At 35.9% G+C, this 19735-nt stretch overlaps 1 protein-coding gene across 2 annotated transcripts in view; it reads right to left on the minus strand.

Moving 5' to 3' along the window:
* Positions 1-19735, minus strand: part of LOC106137910 (calmodulin-A) — a 69885-nt gene that overhangs the window by 9175 nt on the left and 40975 nt on the right. The window contains exons 3-4 of one of the 2 annotated variants that reach the window (XM_060947296.1): positions 11871-11970; positions 9112-9272 (exon numbers count right to left, since the gene is read on the minus strand). In XM_060947296.1, the coding sequence (XP_060803279.1) occupies positions 9112-9272; positions 11871-11970 (261 nt within the window). Of the gene's footprint in view, positions 1-3736; positions 3870-9111; positions 9273-11870; positions 11971-19735 lie in introns of those variants that run through there. The other variant, XM_013338862.2, reaches the window with a different exon arrangement.

Genomic DNA, 19735 nt, shown 5'->3' on the forward strand with positions numbered 1-19735 from the left:
AGATGAACATTATGAATACCGTTCTGCGCAAGAACGCGATCATCAGGGCATGTCAAATGCTTCGCAGTCATTTCGTGGCCGCTCGGGACGTGCTGAAAAAACAAATGACAGACGAACGTCAAAACGAGCCGCATCACCTGCATGGAGAGGAAAATCCCGTGACAAACGGAGGCGATCCTGACTTCAGGAATTTTCAAGCCGGCCAACTCCAGTATTACTGCCAACAATGGCGGGACATGAATGCACCGGCATACATTCTAAAAATAATTCAGGGATATCTCATTCCCTTCGTAAGGAAACCTCCTCTTATAGTTCCAGAACAGGGCACTGCATTACAAATCCCCTATTCTCCGGAAATGTCAAAGGTAATACAAAACTTAAAACACCAGGGAGTACTGGAGATGGCTGTTCGAAGTCCAAGCTTTTTATCAACCCTATTTCTTGTACCCAAAAGCGACGGTTCTTCTCGACCAATATTCAATCTAAAAAGGCTCAACCAGTATGTTCACATGCAACATTTTCGACTGATAAACATTCACAGCGTACCCGACTTCTTGCAAAACGAGGACTGGTTAGTGAAAATAGATTTAAGTCAAGCCTACTTTCACGTGCCCGTAGCAGAGAGACATCGTTGCTTCCTAAGGTTGCTTTTCAAAGGAGAATTGCTACAAATGACGTGTCTACCATTTGGATTAAGTTCGGCACCGAAGGTGTTTGCGACTATAACAAATTGGATTGCTCAGATCCTTCGAGAAAAGGGCATCAGGCTTCTAGTATATTTAGACGATTATCTTTTAGCACATCGGGATCGGAATATTCTGGAAGATCAAGCTTTGACAGTCATCAAAATGTTAGAGCGACTAGGTTGGAAAGTAAATATGGAAAAATCAATTGTTACGCCTCAACGACAAATAGAATACTTGGGAATTTTATGGGATCCCTTGGGAAACCAAAAAGCCCTTCCAGACAAAAAAATACAGAAAATCGTTTCAGTAGTGAAAACATTGCTTGGAGCCAAGAAAATCGGATTGAAGCAGTTACAAAGCCTTATAGGTATGCTAAATTTTGCCAGCTTCGTAGTTCCAAGGGGTCGACTACATTATCGGCACCTTCAACTTCTGTTAAATTCCGTTGTATCAAAGAAAGGCAAGTCATTTTTCCAAATCACCTGGGAGGCGAAAAACGAGTTGGCGTGGTGGCTAGAAAACTGTCACACGAAGTCATTGCTGAGAGTACCCGCACCTACTCATTTTCTGACTACCGACGCTTCCGACATAGCGTGGGGTGCGAAACTGAACAACAAAGAGTTGACCGGAAATTGGACTACATCCGAAAAAATGCTGCACAGCAATCAAAAAGAACTGTTGACTATATTGAAAGTACTACAACAAGGGCATCGATTACAGCTGGCAAATACCTCTCTTCTTATTCAAAGCGACAATCGCACTGTGGTAGCCTACTTACGGAACGAAGGAGGAACTCGATCGATGCCACTTCTAGATCTGACTTTTCAGATATTCTCACTGTTAGATTCTTACCAGGCTCATCTAAGAATCTACCATCTACCGGGAATGTACAATTCCGAAGCAGATCACCTTTCCAGGCAGCGCCGCCCTCCTCAGTGGCATCTCTTGCCAATAGCGACTCAAGTGGTATTCGAAAAATGGGGAATACCTTCAATAGATTTATTTGCATCCCAGATAGCCCACGTAGTTCCGGATTATGTATCAATCGACCTTTGGGATCGCCAAGCTGTCTACCACGATGCTCTCAGCCGGAATTGGAACTACCAATTAGCTTGGGTATTTCCACCACCGTGCCTAGTACCTCGAGTATTACTACACATGAACCAAGCAAAGGGCATATTTTTAATAGTGGTTCCACGTTGGGAACAAGTATTTTGGCGCACAGACCTCGAGAAAAGAGCAGTAGCACCACCACATACAATTTCGGAACTGCACGAGGTCCTTATCGATGCGACTACCAACCGGCCACCACCGAACATCAAATCGATAATTCTAGAAGTTTGGAAATGTGGGGGTGGGCCAGTGACCTAACTGATTGGACCGAAGAACAAAAACATATGCTAAAATCTGGATGGCGACAATCAACTTTAAAAACTTACAAGTCTGCATGGATGCGATGGGTTCGTTGGGCAGAGCAAAATCATGTTAACCGTAATGATCCACAAGGATCAGACTTAGCACGCTACTTGATTGATTTATCTCAAAAAGAGGGTCTGTCTTATAAAACTATACTCTTGCATAAGTCCGTAGTAGCTACACTCAGTAATACTAATTCATCATGTTTGAGTTCTCATATATTAGTCAAACACGCTTTGAAGGCAATTTCTTTAAAATCACCAGTTCCAGGAAAACCACCTATATGGGATGTTTCCCATTTATTAAACTATTTGTCTAACTGTCAAAAAGAAAACAGTAGTTTGTTCAGAATATCCCAGCTAACTGCTATTTTATTATTGCTTTGTTCTGGAAGGCGTGTACATGATTTGACCCTGCTCGATGTCACACCCCAGCACATGATTATAAAAGAAAACTGCATAATCCTTTGGCCGCGCTTTGGGTCAAAAACTGATTCCTGTGATTATAGACAGTCTGGCTGGAAAATTATTGCAAATGAAAATTGTCAGTTATTAGACCCTGTTTATTGGATAAAACAATTAGTAAATGCGTCCCAATCAAGGAGACTAGAATGTAGTCAAAGATTACGCAATGCTCTATTCTTAACAGTAAGAGGTGACCCTAAACCTGCCTCTCGCACCGTGATCGGAGGCTGGTTAAAAGCCTTACTCAATGAAGCTGGTATTAAAGCTACTCCTGGTAGCGTCCGAGCAGCAGTAGCTTCTAAGAATTGGGTGGATAACTTTCCTTTAGATTCAATTCTAGCTCAAGGAAATTGGCGGTCAGCAGAAACTTTTCGCCAATTTTATCGTCGTGAGATTATGCAAAACAATCTATATAATGAAAATAGAAATAATATTAGCATTTTATTTAATCCAGTCTAGCAGCACTTGCTAATTAAAATGAATGAATATGAAAGTTAACATGTTTTAATTTACACTACGCATACGTAGTAATATTGTTTTAGTTTTGTTTGAGAAAATAGAACTTTGAATGATTATACTTAAGTCAAGACTTATATATACCTATATAAAATAAATGATATTTTTGCAATTATTTACTTTAACTTCCCCTCTATCATACAGCCTATCTTCTCAGAAATAGCATTTCCAGTGTGTTCTCGTCAATTACAACGACATCACATTGGCGCTTTCCACCGCCAGGCGATAACAAACACGTCTCTCATTTATTTATAGGCTTCGAATAGCGTACAGTGTTTAATATGAGCGTTTTACCTTACAATAAAACGCTTATTAAATACTTACCTATTCGAAGCCTATACAATAATACCTGCCTGGCTCATAAACGAGACACAATGAGGCAAGAGCCACGCACAACCTAATACGTGGCCTGCCTGTGGCGGTGGGAAAGGAGGGGGTAAATATCGGTAAATCAAGCCGGAAACACGACAGAATACGGAAACGGAAGTGCCACTCTCATTTATTTATAGGCTTCGAATAGGTAAGTATTTAATAAGCGTTTTATTGTAAGGTAAAACGCTCATATTCTGAAAACTTGTAAAACTCTCACTTTTTCTATTAATTTCAATTTAATGCAAAAATATTTTAATTAAAACGAGTATTTTTTATACGTACTGATACTTGTCTAATAGATAAGTCACTAGTAAGTCTTCTCAATCTTTTGTACTCCTTTTTGTAAATATCGTCTTTTTGTAATATTCTAGCCATTTTGAAACTTATATTATTTCACGAACATTATTTATTATTTATTTCACTTCTTAACATTTCTTTCAAAAACTTTTATTAAACTCAGTAAATATTTTTATTTTAAACTGGCACTGTATAGAACGCACTTAATAAAGTTAAAAAAAAAAACAAAAAAACATTAATTGGTATCTCTGTAGTAGACACTAGCTGTAACATTTCCACAAATAAAAAAAAGTTATTGTTTTCAAAAATTATCGTATCGGTCAGTGACAAGCGCTTCGCGACATTGTCAGCTCGGATTTAAATGTAGAACTCTAAATATAAATTCGATTTTTGTTTGCTATATCTACTAAATGCGCGGTCCACAGTGGTGTTAGGTCCATTCAACGAAAGTTTACTGAATAGTTTATTACTGCGTGGAATAAAAAAATGTACATCAAATCAAATTTATAAACAACCTATTACGCAATAAATAAATATTAAAAAAAAAACCATGCACATAAATTATTAACATTAATTTTCCAATAAATTACCTCTGAACGTAAAATACTAACTTTATTTTTATTAATTATTTAGAAGTACCTAACTAGCTAGAATACACCACATTGTACTGAGGTATTTACTATCGCCAATTACAAGTTCTCGATTAGTTCTTTTCGATTTATTCCATTAGTATGTATTAATTAGTGTGTTCATTAATAAAAGAATAAGACAAGTAAACAGATATATACCTAGTTTTTACCGGAAAAGAGTATGGAATACCACAAATAAATTCACCAAAAATAGAATTCAGATAGTCATGCATACGAGTTGGCACACATCTGACATTAAAAACTATTAGGTCTGGATATGAGCAATCCATTAAAGATGAAATTGTTCTATTTTCCAAGCAAAGAATGCGTTTAATATGTGTAAAATTTGCAACCACTGTGGAACGCGTCATATTTTCCGGCAACTTGGCACGCCTGAATCATTTGGAACGTTCAATTTTGGCGGGAAAATTATGGTCTTATCAACATTTTTAATAGGTATCTACTTATTTACTGAATGATTTTTTATTTTGAACCAGATTTAATACAAAGTTTTAACAAATAATATTTTTTGTGGTTTATCCATTACGTTAATATTACGTTGTTATTGATCAATCTATATGACTTTTAAGCTTCATGCAATTTGGTTTAATATAAAAAAGTTATTCAATCTTTCCACGTGCAATAATTATGTTGAATGTACTTCTTTTGATCTGACCTTTAACCGGGACATCCCTGATTTGATCAAGGTACGTTCGTCCTAACCTTCTCCTTCCGACGTTCCCATTCATATATTTGCATTAGTCAACCTTCTAATATATATTCTCGAATCATGATCACACCTTTAGAACCTGGGTATAATTTCATACCTTTTTCTGTTCCTGTCACTAAACCTATTGTGCCGTGTCGTGTGCAGGCAATAAAAAATTAATAGAATCACTCTATCTCATTCCCAGGGATGTCGTAAAAGGCGAATAAGGGATAGGCTTATAAACTTGGGATTCTTCTTTAAGGCGCTGGGCTAGCAACCTGCCACTAATTGAATCTCAATTCTATCATTAAGCCAAACAGCTGAACGTGTCCTATCAGTCTTTTATCAAGACTGTTGGCTCTGTCTACCCCGCAAGGGATACAGACGTTATTATACGTATGCATGTATGTCACTATATTCTTTAAAATTCCATTGTCATGCTGTTCCTTAACTCAGTTTTACTTTCATCCGCCATAGTTAACCGTTACTTAAAAAAAATAACTTACCGCCCACTAAACAACACAATTCAATGTTTGTTTGAATCATTCGCACGTACATTACTTACAAGGCGGGGGCAACACAATAATGACATCGTTAAAATGTTGTAACAGCAATGTTTTTACATTCGTCTCGATCGTAAACTATTCTGAGGATTATGACGTTTTGTGTGTTCCCTGCGACCTCTTGTTTGTCAGGTAGACTCAAATCTCATTGCTAAAAGTTTCATTGTTCAAAAATTATTTTTCTGTATAACGTCGGGACTGGTATATACTTAGGTAGTAATAAATTTAAATTTGTAAACCTATTGACATATTTGATTAAAAATAAATTATACTTTATATGTTGGCCAAGCAGAGCAAGAGCTATTCAACAAAAAAAAGTTTAATTCAAATCTGCTCTGTAGTTCCGGAGATTAGCGTGTAAAAACAAACAGACAGACTTTTTTTTCAAATTTATGCTCGGTTACTTACTATTTCTTCATCGTAATAAATTATTTTATTGAAAATATACTCAATGTACAAACAAAATATTTTACTGTTTTATTATATGTATTGACTATAGAAGACCAAAATCCAATCTGGTTAATTTGTAAATCATGTTTAAGATGTTCTTCTTCCTCCTGGCTTTAGTCCCAATTGCATCGTCACCACTCTGGAGAGGAGCCCGGGGCATGCCTTTGACCATGGACCCTGGATTGAGTGAGTTAGGTTTTTACACGAAGCGACTCCCATCTGACGGCCGCGACCTTTGCAGGTAAACCTAACCCGTTTTGGATTGATGTTGATCGATCCCATGTCAAAGATCATGTTTTGTTTATGGTTATTCTAGGCTTAAGGTCACAAGTACCCCCATGTCTCCACCGAGAAAGGACAGTAACGAAAATAAGATGATGATGATTAATCCCTATGTCTATCGAAATGTCACAGATTTATTAATAGTACTAGTAATGACGATTTTTTTAATTTCTCTCTCTATCTCTCTATCTGAACATTAAACGTTGTCATTATCGGCTCAAAGCGATCTTACAAACGTTTTAATACCAGAAATCTGAATATCAGATTGATTTAAAGTCTTTATTACCGATTTTATTGCCTTCGTAACTTTGCCGCAGATAAATCTCATTGAATCAGTAATTACAGTGTTCTATCAGACGGGTCCGACACCCAGCTTGATTTAAATGACAATAAGGACACTTCTGTAAATAATGAGGGCTATTAAAATGGCTACTGAACTTTTAAGTGGCAATTTTGGTAAAGATAAATCTGTTAACAGAAAAAAAAATGTTTTGAATTGAACTTTTACAAAAATTATTTGCGAAAATATATCAAAGACGATTTTTATGTATGATTTATATTTGTGAAAAAGTAGTGTAAAAGTAACCACCAAGAAAAAATGTATTTTATAAAAACTGGTATAAATAAAATAGGATTGACGCGCATTGTTAAAGTTCAAAGCTAAAAAGTTACCTTAATGTGCAACAGATAACAAAAAGTTGAGCTTTTTTCGGTAACTAACAATGACAAATAATTCCTTACGTTTTCCACAAAATTTTTAACCGAGATTAATCATTGTTTCTCTACTTATACAAAACAAAAGAAGGCTCTTTTTGGTTTCAGAATTTCTTTAAAAATGGCCTCGTTACAGCAAAATTATTGTCAAGAATCATTTTGTTTTTGAAACAAACTTTTATTCATGTTTGTCATGCAATAAAATACCACGCCTTTCGCGCTATGAAATACACTGCGGAACAAAAGAAACAGTTTGCTGCTTTTTTTCTGTTAGTGATATTTCTAAATATCTTTGACGTAGTACACATTTTGTTTATTTACTACCTACCTATAATCACACCTGTATCTCTAGCGGTGAAGACAGAGCCAACAGTCTTGTTGAAAAGACTGACTGGCCACGTTCATCTGTTAGGCTTATACTAGTGTTATGACAATACTAGATTTCAATTTTAATGAAGAAATTTAAACTATCCTTCTAAATGGTTCTTTTGATTTTTTCTATTTCACATTGTAATGTAGAGTTGTTTTAGGAAACCCGCGTGATTATTTTGTCACTTGGAAATAATCTTGATTTTGAAAACATGGATTCGCGAACTAAGAACATTTTAATTGTATAGCTCATAAACTTTACATTTTAATGATTCAAAATACTTGGATGTTGTCACTGATTCACGCACTCACTCGTTAATTTGAGGCTAAATCTATACTAAAATTATAAAGCTGAAGAGTTTATTTGTTTGTTTGAACGCGCTAATCTCAGGAACTACTGGTTCGAATTAAAAAAATATTTTTGTGTTTTATAGACCATTTATCGAAGAAGGGTTAAGGCTATTTATCATCCCGCTGCAACTATTAGGAGCGAAGAAATAATGGAACATGTGAAAAAAACGGGGAAAATTATTTCCTCTTTGAGGGCTTCAATGATGCCGAAAATATCTATTCCACGCGTACGAAGTCGCGGGCACAGCTAGTACTTGATATAATGTGCTAAGCTTTTCTTTTCATACGCCTGACACCTTATATTAAATCAGGGTTTATTAATTTAAGGCTGAACGTTTAAAAACTTCTCTACATAAGATCTGATTACTTCACTAACTAATAAGTAAAATATATTACTTTTTGGCGTATAATAATGAATTGTTTAATATTAATGTCAACATTTTTTATGGCTGAGTATATTACTAGCTAATATGTTTCCGTCTTGGCAACATTTTTCATGAAAATATTTTTTGTTTGATAATTATTACTTAACAGCCAAACTTCTTTTAGTGTTTTGCTTAGAAATTCACTGCATAATCTAACTTTCGCACTACGAGTACCTCCGCAAAATAATTTTGACACAACTGCTTTTTAATTAAGTTCAGCTAATTAGGTATTCATTTGACCGAACTCATTAATATTCTGTTAATTATTCTCATATTTATTATGATACTTGTTTTCTAGGGAATGAATATTTCCGAAGTTATGTTTGAATACTAACCGATGCTCTTAAGGTGAGAGAAAACATCGTGAGGAAACCTGCACATTCAGGCAAGTGGATGTGCAACCATATGATTCAATATTAGTAAGGTTCCCCTGCAAAAAGGTAGCCGAGGTTTAAAAACCTGACTCACCCAATTCAGCATCCATGGTCAAGGGCTTACCCCGGGCTCCTCTCCAGAGTGGTGAGGATGAAGCCAGGACTAAAGCCAGGAGGATTAAGAAGTTTTCGCAAAATGTCAAAAGAATGGATGAGGACAGATTAACGAAAGTAATTTATAAACAAGGCAGAGCAAAAAGTGGACAGGACCGGCCTCGTTAAACTTTCAAGGACCAAATTTCAAATGTCTTAAAAAAGGGAGATGTTAGGAGTACCCGTAGTCGTCGAATATGAATGAAACGAGTAATGAGTGTAGAGGAAGCGGGAGATCTATGAGGATCGTAGCAAGTGGAAATTCCCCAATGAGAGACAGGCGTGATGGTATGTATGTATGTTTGTCTCCTAACCCGGAAAGAAGAACAAATGAAACTCACCAGGTTAATAGTGACTATGAGTTCGTACTGCTGATGCTTGTGACCTTTCTTCTTTTTCCCCTGGGGGGTCTTGACTGCTGCCGCCGCCGCCGCCTGCTTGGGGGGCGCAGTCTTCGCCGCACCTTTCTGGGCCGACGGCTTGACCGGTGTTTTTGGACCACCTGGAAAATACACGAATCTATCAGGTTTTCTTTGAAGAAAGACTATGCGACGAACTTTCCAAAACAATATTAGATGAAGAAAAATTACGGAAAGACAGGAATAGGAAGACCAAGAATGAAATATTTTGGTCAAAAAAATTAAATTTGAATGACCTAATAAATATAGCAGCAAATAAAAGAAATAACACAGAAAAGAAAAAAAGGAGGACGCTCCACTTAACTCCAGCGATAAGAGTCAGCTCTTAAATATATGAAGACATTACTTTAAAAATTCATTGTTTGGTTTGCACTGGAGACCGAGAAAAGATAAATAGAGGTGAATCTATAGGTAAAAGCGACAAACTTAAACTTTTAACAGAAAACACAAATAAGACAAAGGTTTTGACAGATAAGATATTACTTCATTCATTCTTATTTAATTCTTATCAAATACAACTAAGGTATACATACATACATACATAAAAATCATGCCTCTTTCCCGGAGGGGTAGGCAGAGACTACCTCTTTCCACTTGCCACGATCTCTGCATATTTCCTTCGCTTCATCCACATTCATAACTCTCTTCATGCAAGCTCGGCGTTAAGGAGTATGATGGGTGTAAAATTGAGTGACCGGATAAGGAACAGCGTGATAAGGGAATGTGGTGATGTGATTCTTTCACATCACCACATTCCCTTATCACGCACGCAAGCATGTAGTTACAGTAATAGAAAAGGGTATGTTGAGATGGTTCGGTCATGTGGAGAGGATGAATGAAAACAGGTTGACTAAGCAGATATACAAGGATAGTGTGGAGGGAAAGGTCGGAGTGGGAAGACCTAGACGAACTAAGGTATAGGCTTATAAAATTGGGAATCCTCTGGTAGGCGATGGGCTAGCAACCTGTCACTATTTTCATTTCAATTTCACCATAAATATATACAGCTGACCGTGGCCTTTCAGTCTTTTCAAGACTGATGACTCTGTCAATCCCGCAAGGAATATAGACGTGACTATATATATGTATGTTTATTCTTACGAGTAGAGCCATCAGTCATGACTCGAAGGTCACATTTAGCTAGATTATTTAATGATAAGAAAATGAAGAAACACACTTGGAGACTCGCATAATAATAGCAGTACTTTTTCTGTTGTTGCCGCTTACAACATTGTGGATGTTGTAAGCAGAACGCATTTGAAATGGTCAAATCCACACGGCTAATAATATATATATATGAGTTAAATTAAACACAACAATGTAATATAACTCTTGGCTCAGTATTATGTGCCCTGTCGAATAGGTTAATGTAATTAGTTCATGTAAATTCGGGTTACATCGTGGGTAATATCCAAGAATGTGTCACTTTGTCTCTTGACATTGAAAGCTACTAAACTAGGAATTATTTTTGGCGATGGGCTACCAATCTGACATGATCTGATTCTTAATTCCATCATACATACATACATATAATGACGTCTATATCCCTTGCGGGGTAGATAGAGCCAATAGTCTTGTAAAAATACTGATAGGCCACATTCAGTTTTTAGGTTTAATGATAGAATTGAGATTCAAATAGCGACAGGTTGCTAGCCCACCGCCTAAAAGAAGAATACCAAGTTTATAAGCCTATCTCTTAGTCGCCTTTAACGACATCCATAGGAAAGAGATGGAGTAGTCCTAGTACTATGTATCTAATGCTGTGTAGTAATGCTCTAATATGGGTTAGACCAAAGCCGGAGATCAGATGGGAGTTGCTTCATTTAATGACCTGATGGATCATGACCCTTAACCACAGACGTACGTCTGTGAGACGTATTGTCAGTGATAGATAGATATTTAATTCATTATAAAATGCCGTGTGGTTCCCGGCACCAATACAAAAAGAATAGGACCACTCCATCTCTTTCTCATGGATGTCGTAAAAGACGACTAAGGGATAGGCTTACCTACAAACTTGGGATTCTTAGTTAGGCGATGGGCTAGCAACCTGTCACTATTTGAATTTCAATTCCATCATTAAGCCAAATAGCTGAACGTGGCCATTCTGTCTTTTCAAGCCTGTTGGCTCCGTCTACCCCGCAAGGGATATAGACGTGACCGTATGTATGTATGTATGTAAAATGCCATTATTTTGATTTTATGTCATAGAATATAATTTAGGTGCAAAGAAATTATCAGTTCTGTGATCATTTTAGGCTGATAAGTTAAGTTTTTACGCCAAAAGAAAGAAGGCTTTTTTGTTTCTAAGTAGTTTTTTTCTAAGTTTTCGTTTTGTTATGAAAAGTATAAATAAATGCAAAATAAAAAACCAGTTCTTTTATTTCCTAGTATAATATAAACTGGAGTAACGATATATAAAGAAATCACCATGTTATCGTAAGTAATTACCGACTTAGAGCTATTTAAAAAAAGAGTACGTCCCTGAGATGTACGTCAGCCTTAGTGCAAGTAAATTCTGCATTAGTCATGGTAACATACTCACCTCTATAGAGATAGAGGTGAGGATGTTACCATGACTAATGCAGAACATGCTAACTTCTAGCATCTGCATTAGTCATGGTAACATCCTCACCTCTATAGAGATAGAGGTGAGGATGTTATCATGACTAATGCAGAACGAACAAGAAGTATACCTTTCTGACACGGTGTCGTAGCTTTCTGTCCCGCCGCGTTCTTCTGATTGACATGACCCCCGCCATCTGCCGGCTTGTTCCGCGCCTGTAACAAAAGAGGGTCTACTCATTTTCCTTCTCTTTAACGTCATGTACAGTCAGAACTGGTTAAAATATGCCCTGAGTTCATTTAACATACATACATACATATGGTCACGTCCATATCCCATGCGGGGTAGGCAGAGCCAACAGTCTTGAAAAGACTGATTGGCCACGTTCAGCTATTTGGCTTAATGATAGAATTGAGATTCAAATAGATAGTGACAGTTTGCTAGCCCAACGCCTAAAAATACAAACTTGGGATTCTATTTTTAGGCGTTGGGCTAGCAAACTGTCACTATCAATACAAACTTGGGATTCTAAGTCTATCCCTTAGTCGCCTTTTACGACATCCAGGGGAAAGAGATGGATTGGTCCTATTCTTTTTTGTATTGGTGCCGGGAACCACACGACACTTAGATAGACTTAACTTAGATAATAATTGTATTACTTTAAACAATACCCTCTTTTCAGCACCTTTAGTCAGGTCACGTCAGGAAGTTATCTATTGTGAGGCTGACTTGTGTGTCATTTGACGTTTTTAAGATGAATTGTTTGTACTTATTTGAACTGAAATGAATTGTGTATAACATCGTTAGCTTGGACATGGCCCCAAACGCATTAACTATGCTCCATATTTTGAACAAATATGTTAATGCCGTGTAATTTCCGGCACTTTATAGTACAACTTCTTTCCCATTCATATCTTTCCCATGGCTGTTGTAAAAGGCGACTAAGGAATAGACTTATTAATATGGAATTCTTTTTTTAGGCGATGGGCTATTGATCATATGTATGTATGGACTCAATCTCCTCTCAATCAATCTCCTATCAATCAATCAAACTCAATTTCTCATCTCCTAATGAATGGAAGCTTATCACACATTGTATCACTACGGCCGCCAAGTCACGACGTCTTTAACAATATCCTATTATTTTTTGTATTAGTGCCGGGAACCACACGGCCGTAAACTGAGAGTATCGGTATTTAAAAACATGAAATTAACAGGAAATTATCTGCTATTTGTACATTATAAAAGTCTTTCAAGGGAATACTTAAGACACTTCCTTAGGGATTGATCTAGCAACCTGCAACTATTTCTAAATCTCAGTTCCATCATTAAGCCATCCAGTCAAAGTGGCCTTCAATTCTCATTACTATCGGCTCTGGCATACCGTGAGGGATAACATAAATAAAAATTTACTTAAAATTGTATAATATAACAAAAACGAAATAGATACCAACATTGTAGATACAATGGCCGCCGCGTGTCGGAAATTGTAAGAGACGTGACGACTTGACGGATACTTGACGGATGAGCTTCCTGGCACTGAGAATGCATTGGTATTTGAAAAAAGAAAGCAATTACCATACAAACATACATATGGTCACGTCTATATCCCTTGTGGGGTAGACAGAGCCAACAGTCTTGAAAAGACTGATAGGCCACGTTCAGCTATTTTGCTTAATGATAGAATTGAGATTCAAATAGTGACAGGTTGCTAGCCCATCGCTTAAAAAAAGAATACCAAGTTTGTAAGCTTATCCCTTAGTCACCTTTTACTACTTCCATGGGAAAGAGATGGAGTGGTCCTATTCTTTTTTGTATTGGTGTGGTTCCCACACGGCGATGAGCCTTTAATTAAAATATGGTACAAACAGCTGTTCCTCACTCCGCACAGATTCTATAAATCAACTAGCTGTGCCCGCGACTTCGTACGCGTGGAATAGTTATTTTGGGCATCATTGAAGCCCAAAATAACCACAAAAAGAAGGAGGAATAAGATTATAATTAGCCTAAAGCTTCCTCGATAAATGGTCTATTAAAAAAAGATTTTTTCAATTCGAACCAGTAGTTCCTGAGATAAGTGCGTTCAAACAAACAAACAAGTTCTTCAGCTTTATAATATTAGTATAGATAAAAGGAAAACCTGAGAATCTTTTTTCAGGCGTTGATAAAATAACCTTTAATATCTAGAAGTAAATCTAAGTTCCATCGTGATAATGTACATGATATTAATCATAAACATAGTATATTGCAGTCTAGTGACCATTGGTGCCGTGTGGTTCCCGGCACCAATAGAGAAAAGAATGAGACCACTCAATTTCTTTCCCATGGATGTCGTAAAAGGCGACTAAGGGATAGGCTAGCAACCTGTCACTATTTGAATCTCAATTCTATCATTAAGCCTAACAGTTGAACGTGGCCAATCAATCTTTCAAGACAGCTGGCTCCGTCGACATCGCAAGGGATATAGACGTGATTTTATGAACAAATGAACGACCATTGGTTTGTCTATTTCGTAAAGGCCAGTCGATACACTAACAGTCACGTGTCGGAAATTGTAAGAGACATCGCGACTAGGCATCCGCCAAGCCAATATTATTTTGACGGGGGAAAAATATCATGTGCAACACAATACTTGACAAATAAACTTCCTGGCTCTTCTGAGAGCAGATTGAGGTGAACATTTAATAAATACATACAAACATATTATCACGTCTATATCCCTTGCGGGGTAGACAGAGCCGACAGTCTTGAAAAGACTGATAGGCCACGTTTAGGTGCTAGGCTTAATGATAGAATTGTGATTCAAATAGTGACAGGTTGCTAGCCCATCGCGTAAAAGAAGAATCCCAAATTTAAAAGCCTATCCCTTGGTCACCTTTTACGACATTCATTGGAATGTGACGGAGTGGTCCTATTCTTTTTTTTTATTGGTGCCGGGAACCACACGGCACGCATTAAATAAATATGTAGATGTAATAAATAATATTAAGACGATTAAGGAAAAGAATTAGGTAAGAGATTTCTTTTGAAATAAGCAGAACCTTTATAATTTTGCTTCTTGTGTTTACATTCTCGATGTTTTCTGTGTACGTAAATTAGTAAATAGGGGAGAATTTTAAACGCGACTTTCCATTTATGTGATTATTGGTTCTGTCTGTCCCGAAAAGGATTTAACTCGAGATGTTGTAACGAGTGTATGTATATTTTCATGCGGTCTTTACCAAACCTAAAATTTGAATCCAATAGTTGATAATTAAATTGAGAATAAGCTATATCGTAAGAGGAATGGAGGAAAATAAATCGTTCAATCAATTTTTCAAGAAATCTTAATTCATCATTTTTTCAAAAACCATTACTCACGATGTGAAAATTATGAAAAACATAGTTATGGCACTTTGTCTGAAAGCATAATGGAGCCGATTACTTATAAGCTGTAATTTAGTGCCGTTAATCTTAATTATCTATCCTGATTAAATGATAAATTGCTTTGTTCTACGAAAAATAAATTGACTAGAACAAAAATCATTATGAACGGCTATCAACTATTTAGAATACAAATATCTGGTCATATCGCCTTCTGGATTCTTAAGTTTAGATATTAAGGGATGTATCTAAGGTGATGAACGAATCAATTATGATTTTTTTATGAACTGAACGAGGATCGAAACCGAGACCTTAATCAGAAAAAGTCTGAGGATTATTGGGGTATGTCGGCTGTTGTGATATGTCATATTATAAATATTATAGCTGGGGACTTAGCTTATATATTCAATAATTGTGTTGACCAAGGGATATTTCCAAATTTAATGAAGTATAGTAAACTAATTCCATTATTCAAGAAAGGTGAAAAATCAGATCCTGGTAATTATAGACCAATCTCAATTTTACCAATTTTGAGCAAGGTGTTCGAGAGAATCATGCTTAATCAAATGCAGCGTTACTTTAAGTCTAATAAATTATTTCATAGTCAGCAATACGGCTTTACTGAGGGGAAATGTACAACAGATGCAGGTGTGGCTCTTGTCACTCATATTCTTAATGCATGGGAAGACTCACAGGATGCCATCGGAGTGTTTTGCGATCTGACCAAAGCATTTGATTGCGTAGATCATAGAACTCTTCTGCTCAAGCTCGCTCATTACGGGTTCGATACTGCTGCCGTTGAACTAATTAAATCATATCTTAGTGATAGATTACAGACGGTAGATTTAAATAATACAAAATCGAAAGGAGCGACGGTAAAAATTGGGGTACCGCAAGGTTCCATTTTGGGACCTTTTCTCTTTCTGATATATATCAACGACCTGCCTTGCATGATTGAGAAACAGACTGGCATCGTGTTGTTTGCAGATGATACGTCACTAATTTTTAAAATTAACCGCCGTAGCGAAATCTGTGATGATGTGAATAGCACTTTAGCCGCCATCTCTAACTGGTTTACAATCAACAACTTACTGTTAAATGCAAATAAGACCCAATGCATTAAGTTTACACTTCCCAATGTGCGGCAGGCAAATGTGGATATTAGTATAAGTAGTAAAAGATTAGATTTTGTTGATAGTACTACTTTCTTAGGAATAACATTAGATTCAAATTTGAAATGGCATGCTCACATTTTAAAACTTTCTAAAAGGCTTAGTTCTGCAGCATACGCTATTCGTCGTATTAGGCATTTGACGGATGTGGCAACTGCTAAGCTAGTATATTTTAGTTATTTTCATAGTTTAATGTCATATGGTCTACTGCTTTGGGGATCAGCAGCAGACATACAAACTATTTTCATTTTACAAAAAAGGGCAATTCGATATATCTACGGTCTTAAACAAAGAGATTCCCTTAGAGATTTTTTCAAAAACCTAAATATTTTAACTTTGCCCTCCCAATACATATTCGATAACATCATGCATGTTAGGAAAAACTTAGACTCTTTCAAAAAAGTAGGTGAATGTACTAGTAGATCACTGCGGAACAATTACAAGTTGTCGATCCCAGCACATCGGCTGGCTAAGGTAGGGAAATCATTTCTTATTAATTGTATAAGATTTTATAATAAATTACCAAAAAGTGTTCTTGAAATGAATGATAGAAAATTCAAACAGTATATTAAAGTTGAGCTTTGTAGGAAAGCCTATTACAGCACGGATGATTATATTAATGATAAACATGTGTGGCCCGAGCTGGACATAATGGCCTCTTAAATGCTTGTGTATTTTTGACATGATCTGGACATAATTTGTACAGTATGTACATATTTTATTTTATATTTATTTTATTTGACGAAATATTCGTATTGACATAATCAGTTCTACATTCATACATGTTTTTTAATGTAGACAATGTGCATTCGTCCACGATTTAGATTTAAGAGATCTATATTTGTAAATTGACGTCCTATGAAAATGCTGCAGTGTAGTTTGTTCCGCCGCTTCTTCTACACATGCGCTTTGGAAGCGGTAGTAGTTATAATTAGATTTAAGTAATGTGACGTCAATAAGTGATACCTTGTATCCAATTTTGAAAATAAATCTATTCTATTCTATTCTATTCTATTCTAGACCATGTGACTCAGTGGTAAGAACATAATACCTCAACCCCAAACTAAGTTTAAAATATTTAAAATATTATACATAGTTTTGTTGAGTTAGTATCTCAAAATACAAGCCTCGAACTAACTTTGAGACCAACTAAGTATGTATTTTGTTCAGTATAATTTTTTTTTGTACTCTGTTCACGAATGGACCTTCATATTCTACATGTTATAACAAGCACAGACATGTTTGTGAAATTAAATTTATTTTAGGATAACGAAAAATCTCATGACGAACGAGTGCCAAGACAGTTTATTACCTAGACGTACAGAAAGACATCATGTTGTAAAAATTTTAAGCTTCTTTACTAACAAAGAGATGTTAAGAGGGTATAATCAGGTTGTGATCTATAGCAGACATTTTCATTTGTCGGTTGTTTCTTGAATGAATAAATATTAAGCGCAAGGAAGATGATGGCTGTATAACTATTACATGATTTTCTTTATTAAAATATAAGCTATTTCACATTTTTCAACGGCGCAGTGCCCTAATTGGAAATAAATACAATTATCTTTAAAAAAAGACGAAAGTTATCAATGTTCTATATTAAATTACAAGATAATATTACAAGCGATTTATTGGGCTAGTATAATGAAATCAGATGTTTTCTTCCTTCGTAAATAAGCGATTATTGCTAGAAGTGGTCACTTTTTGCGCGTACTAACTTAAAACACTACCTAGTACTATTACCTCCTATAGTCCATTAAATCGCTTGTAATAGTACCTAGTAATTTAATGTAGAACCTTTGAGTAGAACATATAATTTTCGTCTTTGTTTAAAATTAAATTATTTTTTTCTAATGAAGGCAGCACTGCGCCGTTGGTAAAATATGAAATGGCTCTTATCAAAATTTTTCTTGTTCTTGAAGTAAATGTTGACGCAGAAACGCTACTAAAATAATTAAAGACGCGCTGAAATTTTTTTTAGGGAATGTCAAATATTTGTTACATCTGATGATCATAATTATCATCTTAAAAGTGAAACTGTAACTGCTTTATGTAACTGGCTAGAACCTGAAACGAACTATACTGTACAGCACAAATGATGATCGCTGGACGCAGTGACTTTGTAACGTCGGCTATAACCTCTTATGAAAACTTGATAACGTTAATTTTCCGTCCCCGTGAGAATTCCGGGATATGACCTCTTAGTGCTCTCTTTCACGATGATACGTACCAAATTCCCTAAATGAGATAAGTCCGCCTTCGTATATTTTGTACATACATACATATCATCACGTCTATATCCCTTACGGGGTAGACAGAGCCAACAGTCTTGGAAAGACTGAAAGACCACGTTCTGCTATTTGGCTTAATGATAGAATTGAGATTCAAATAGTGACAGGTTGCTAGCCTGTCGCCTAAAAAAGAATCCCAAGTTTGTAAGCCTATCCCTTAGTCGCCTTTTACGACATCCATGGGAGAGAGATGGAGTGGTCCTATTCTTTTTATTTTTTTTATTTTTATTGTTGCCGGGAACCACACGGCACTTTATATTTTGTCTTTAAAATTTACTGTATTTTTGTGTTCTTTCGTATGTACAATAAAGATTATATCTTTATTATAGATAAAGATATTTCAAACAAACAAACAAAAAAATTATGTTCCTTCAACTAGTGGTTTCAAATGTATGTTGTCTGTGAATTTGTCACCAGCGTTAAAGAAAATTGATGGATGAGAAATGGTTGAGTGATTGTTCTTTGAAACAACTGGTTTTGTAAACATTGTACGAGGGAGTTTGATTAAATTGCGAAAATTGATTTAAGTTTTTTTTTAATAATTCATACGCATAGACTGATGTTTACATTTTTCCGAAACCACCACACATAATACATTTTTTTAGAGTATCCCAGTAGGTATCAATGATTTTTACTATAAAAAGAACACCCAAAGTCAGTTACAACATCTGAATTCTTCTTTCAATTATTTATTCTTGCGATATTTGTAATTTTGCACGGTTTTGAAATTAGGTTTAGAAATCGAAAATTTATTAAAGTTGTTTTTTTTTTATTTGTGTACATCAAGGAAAAAATAAGAATAGACCTTCTACTAAACAGAAATTTTGTACAAGGACACTACTTATTTCTAGAAAAATTCCTTCCAGTAGGCCCATGTATGTAGTTGATGTACCCAATTAAAACAAGTAACATTTACACAAATTCGTGTTGAGGATTGAATTTCAGGGATAAAGAGATATAAAGTTTCTGAAGCTAAATAACTTTCAAAGCGCATTAACAAAACAAATTTTTGATCGTGTCTCGAGTAAACCTATACATAAATTTGCTCCCTTAAATAATAAATATAAACTTTAAAGTCAACGTGTCCAAAAGCATTTTTTTCTGTTCCCGTGGGAAATCCTCCTTAGTGCAACCCTAGACCATGTTATGAATGT

This window comes from Amyelois transitella, chromosome 13, assembly GCF_032362555.1.
Source record: "Amyelois transitella isolate CPQ chromosome 13, ilAmyTran1.1, whole genome shotgun sequence".
NCBI lineage: Eukaryota > Metazoa > Arthropoda > Insecta > Lepidoptera > Pyralidae > Amyelois > Amyelois transitella.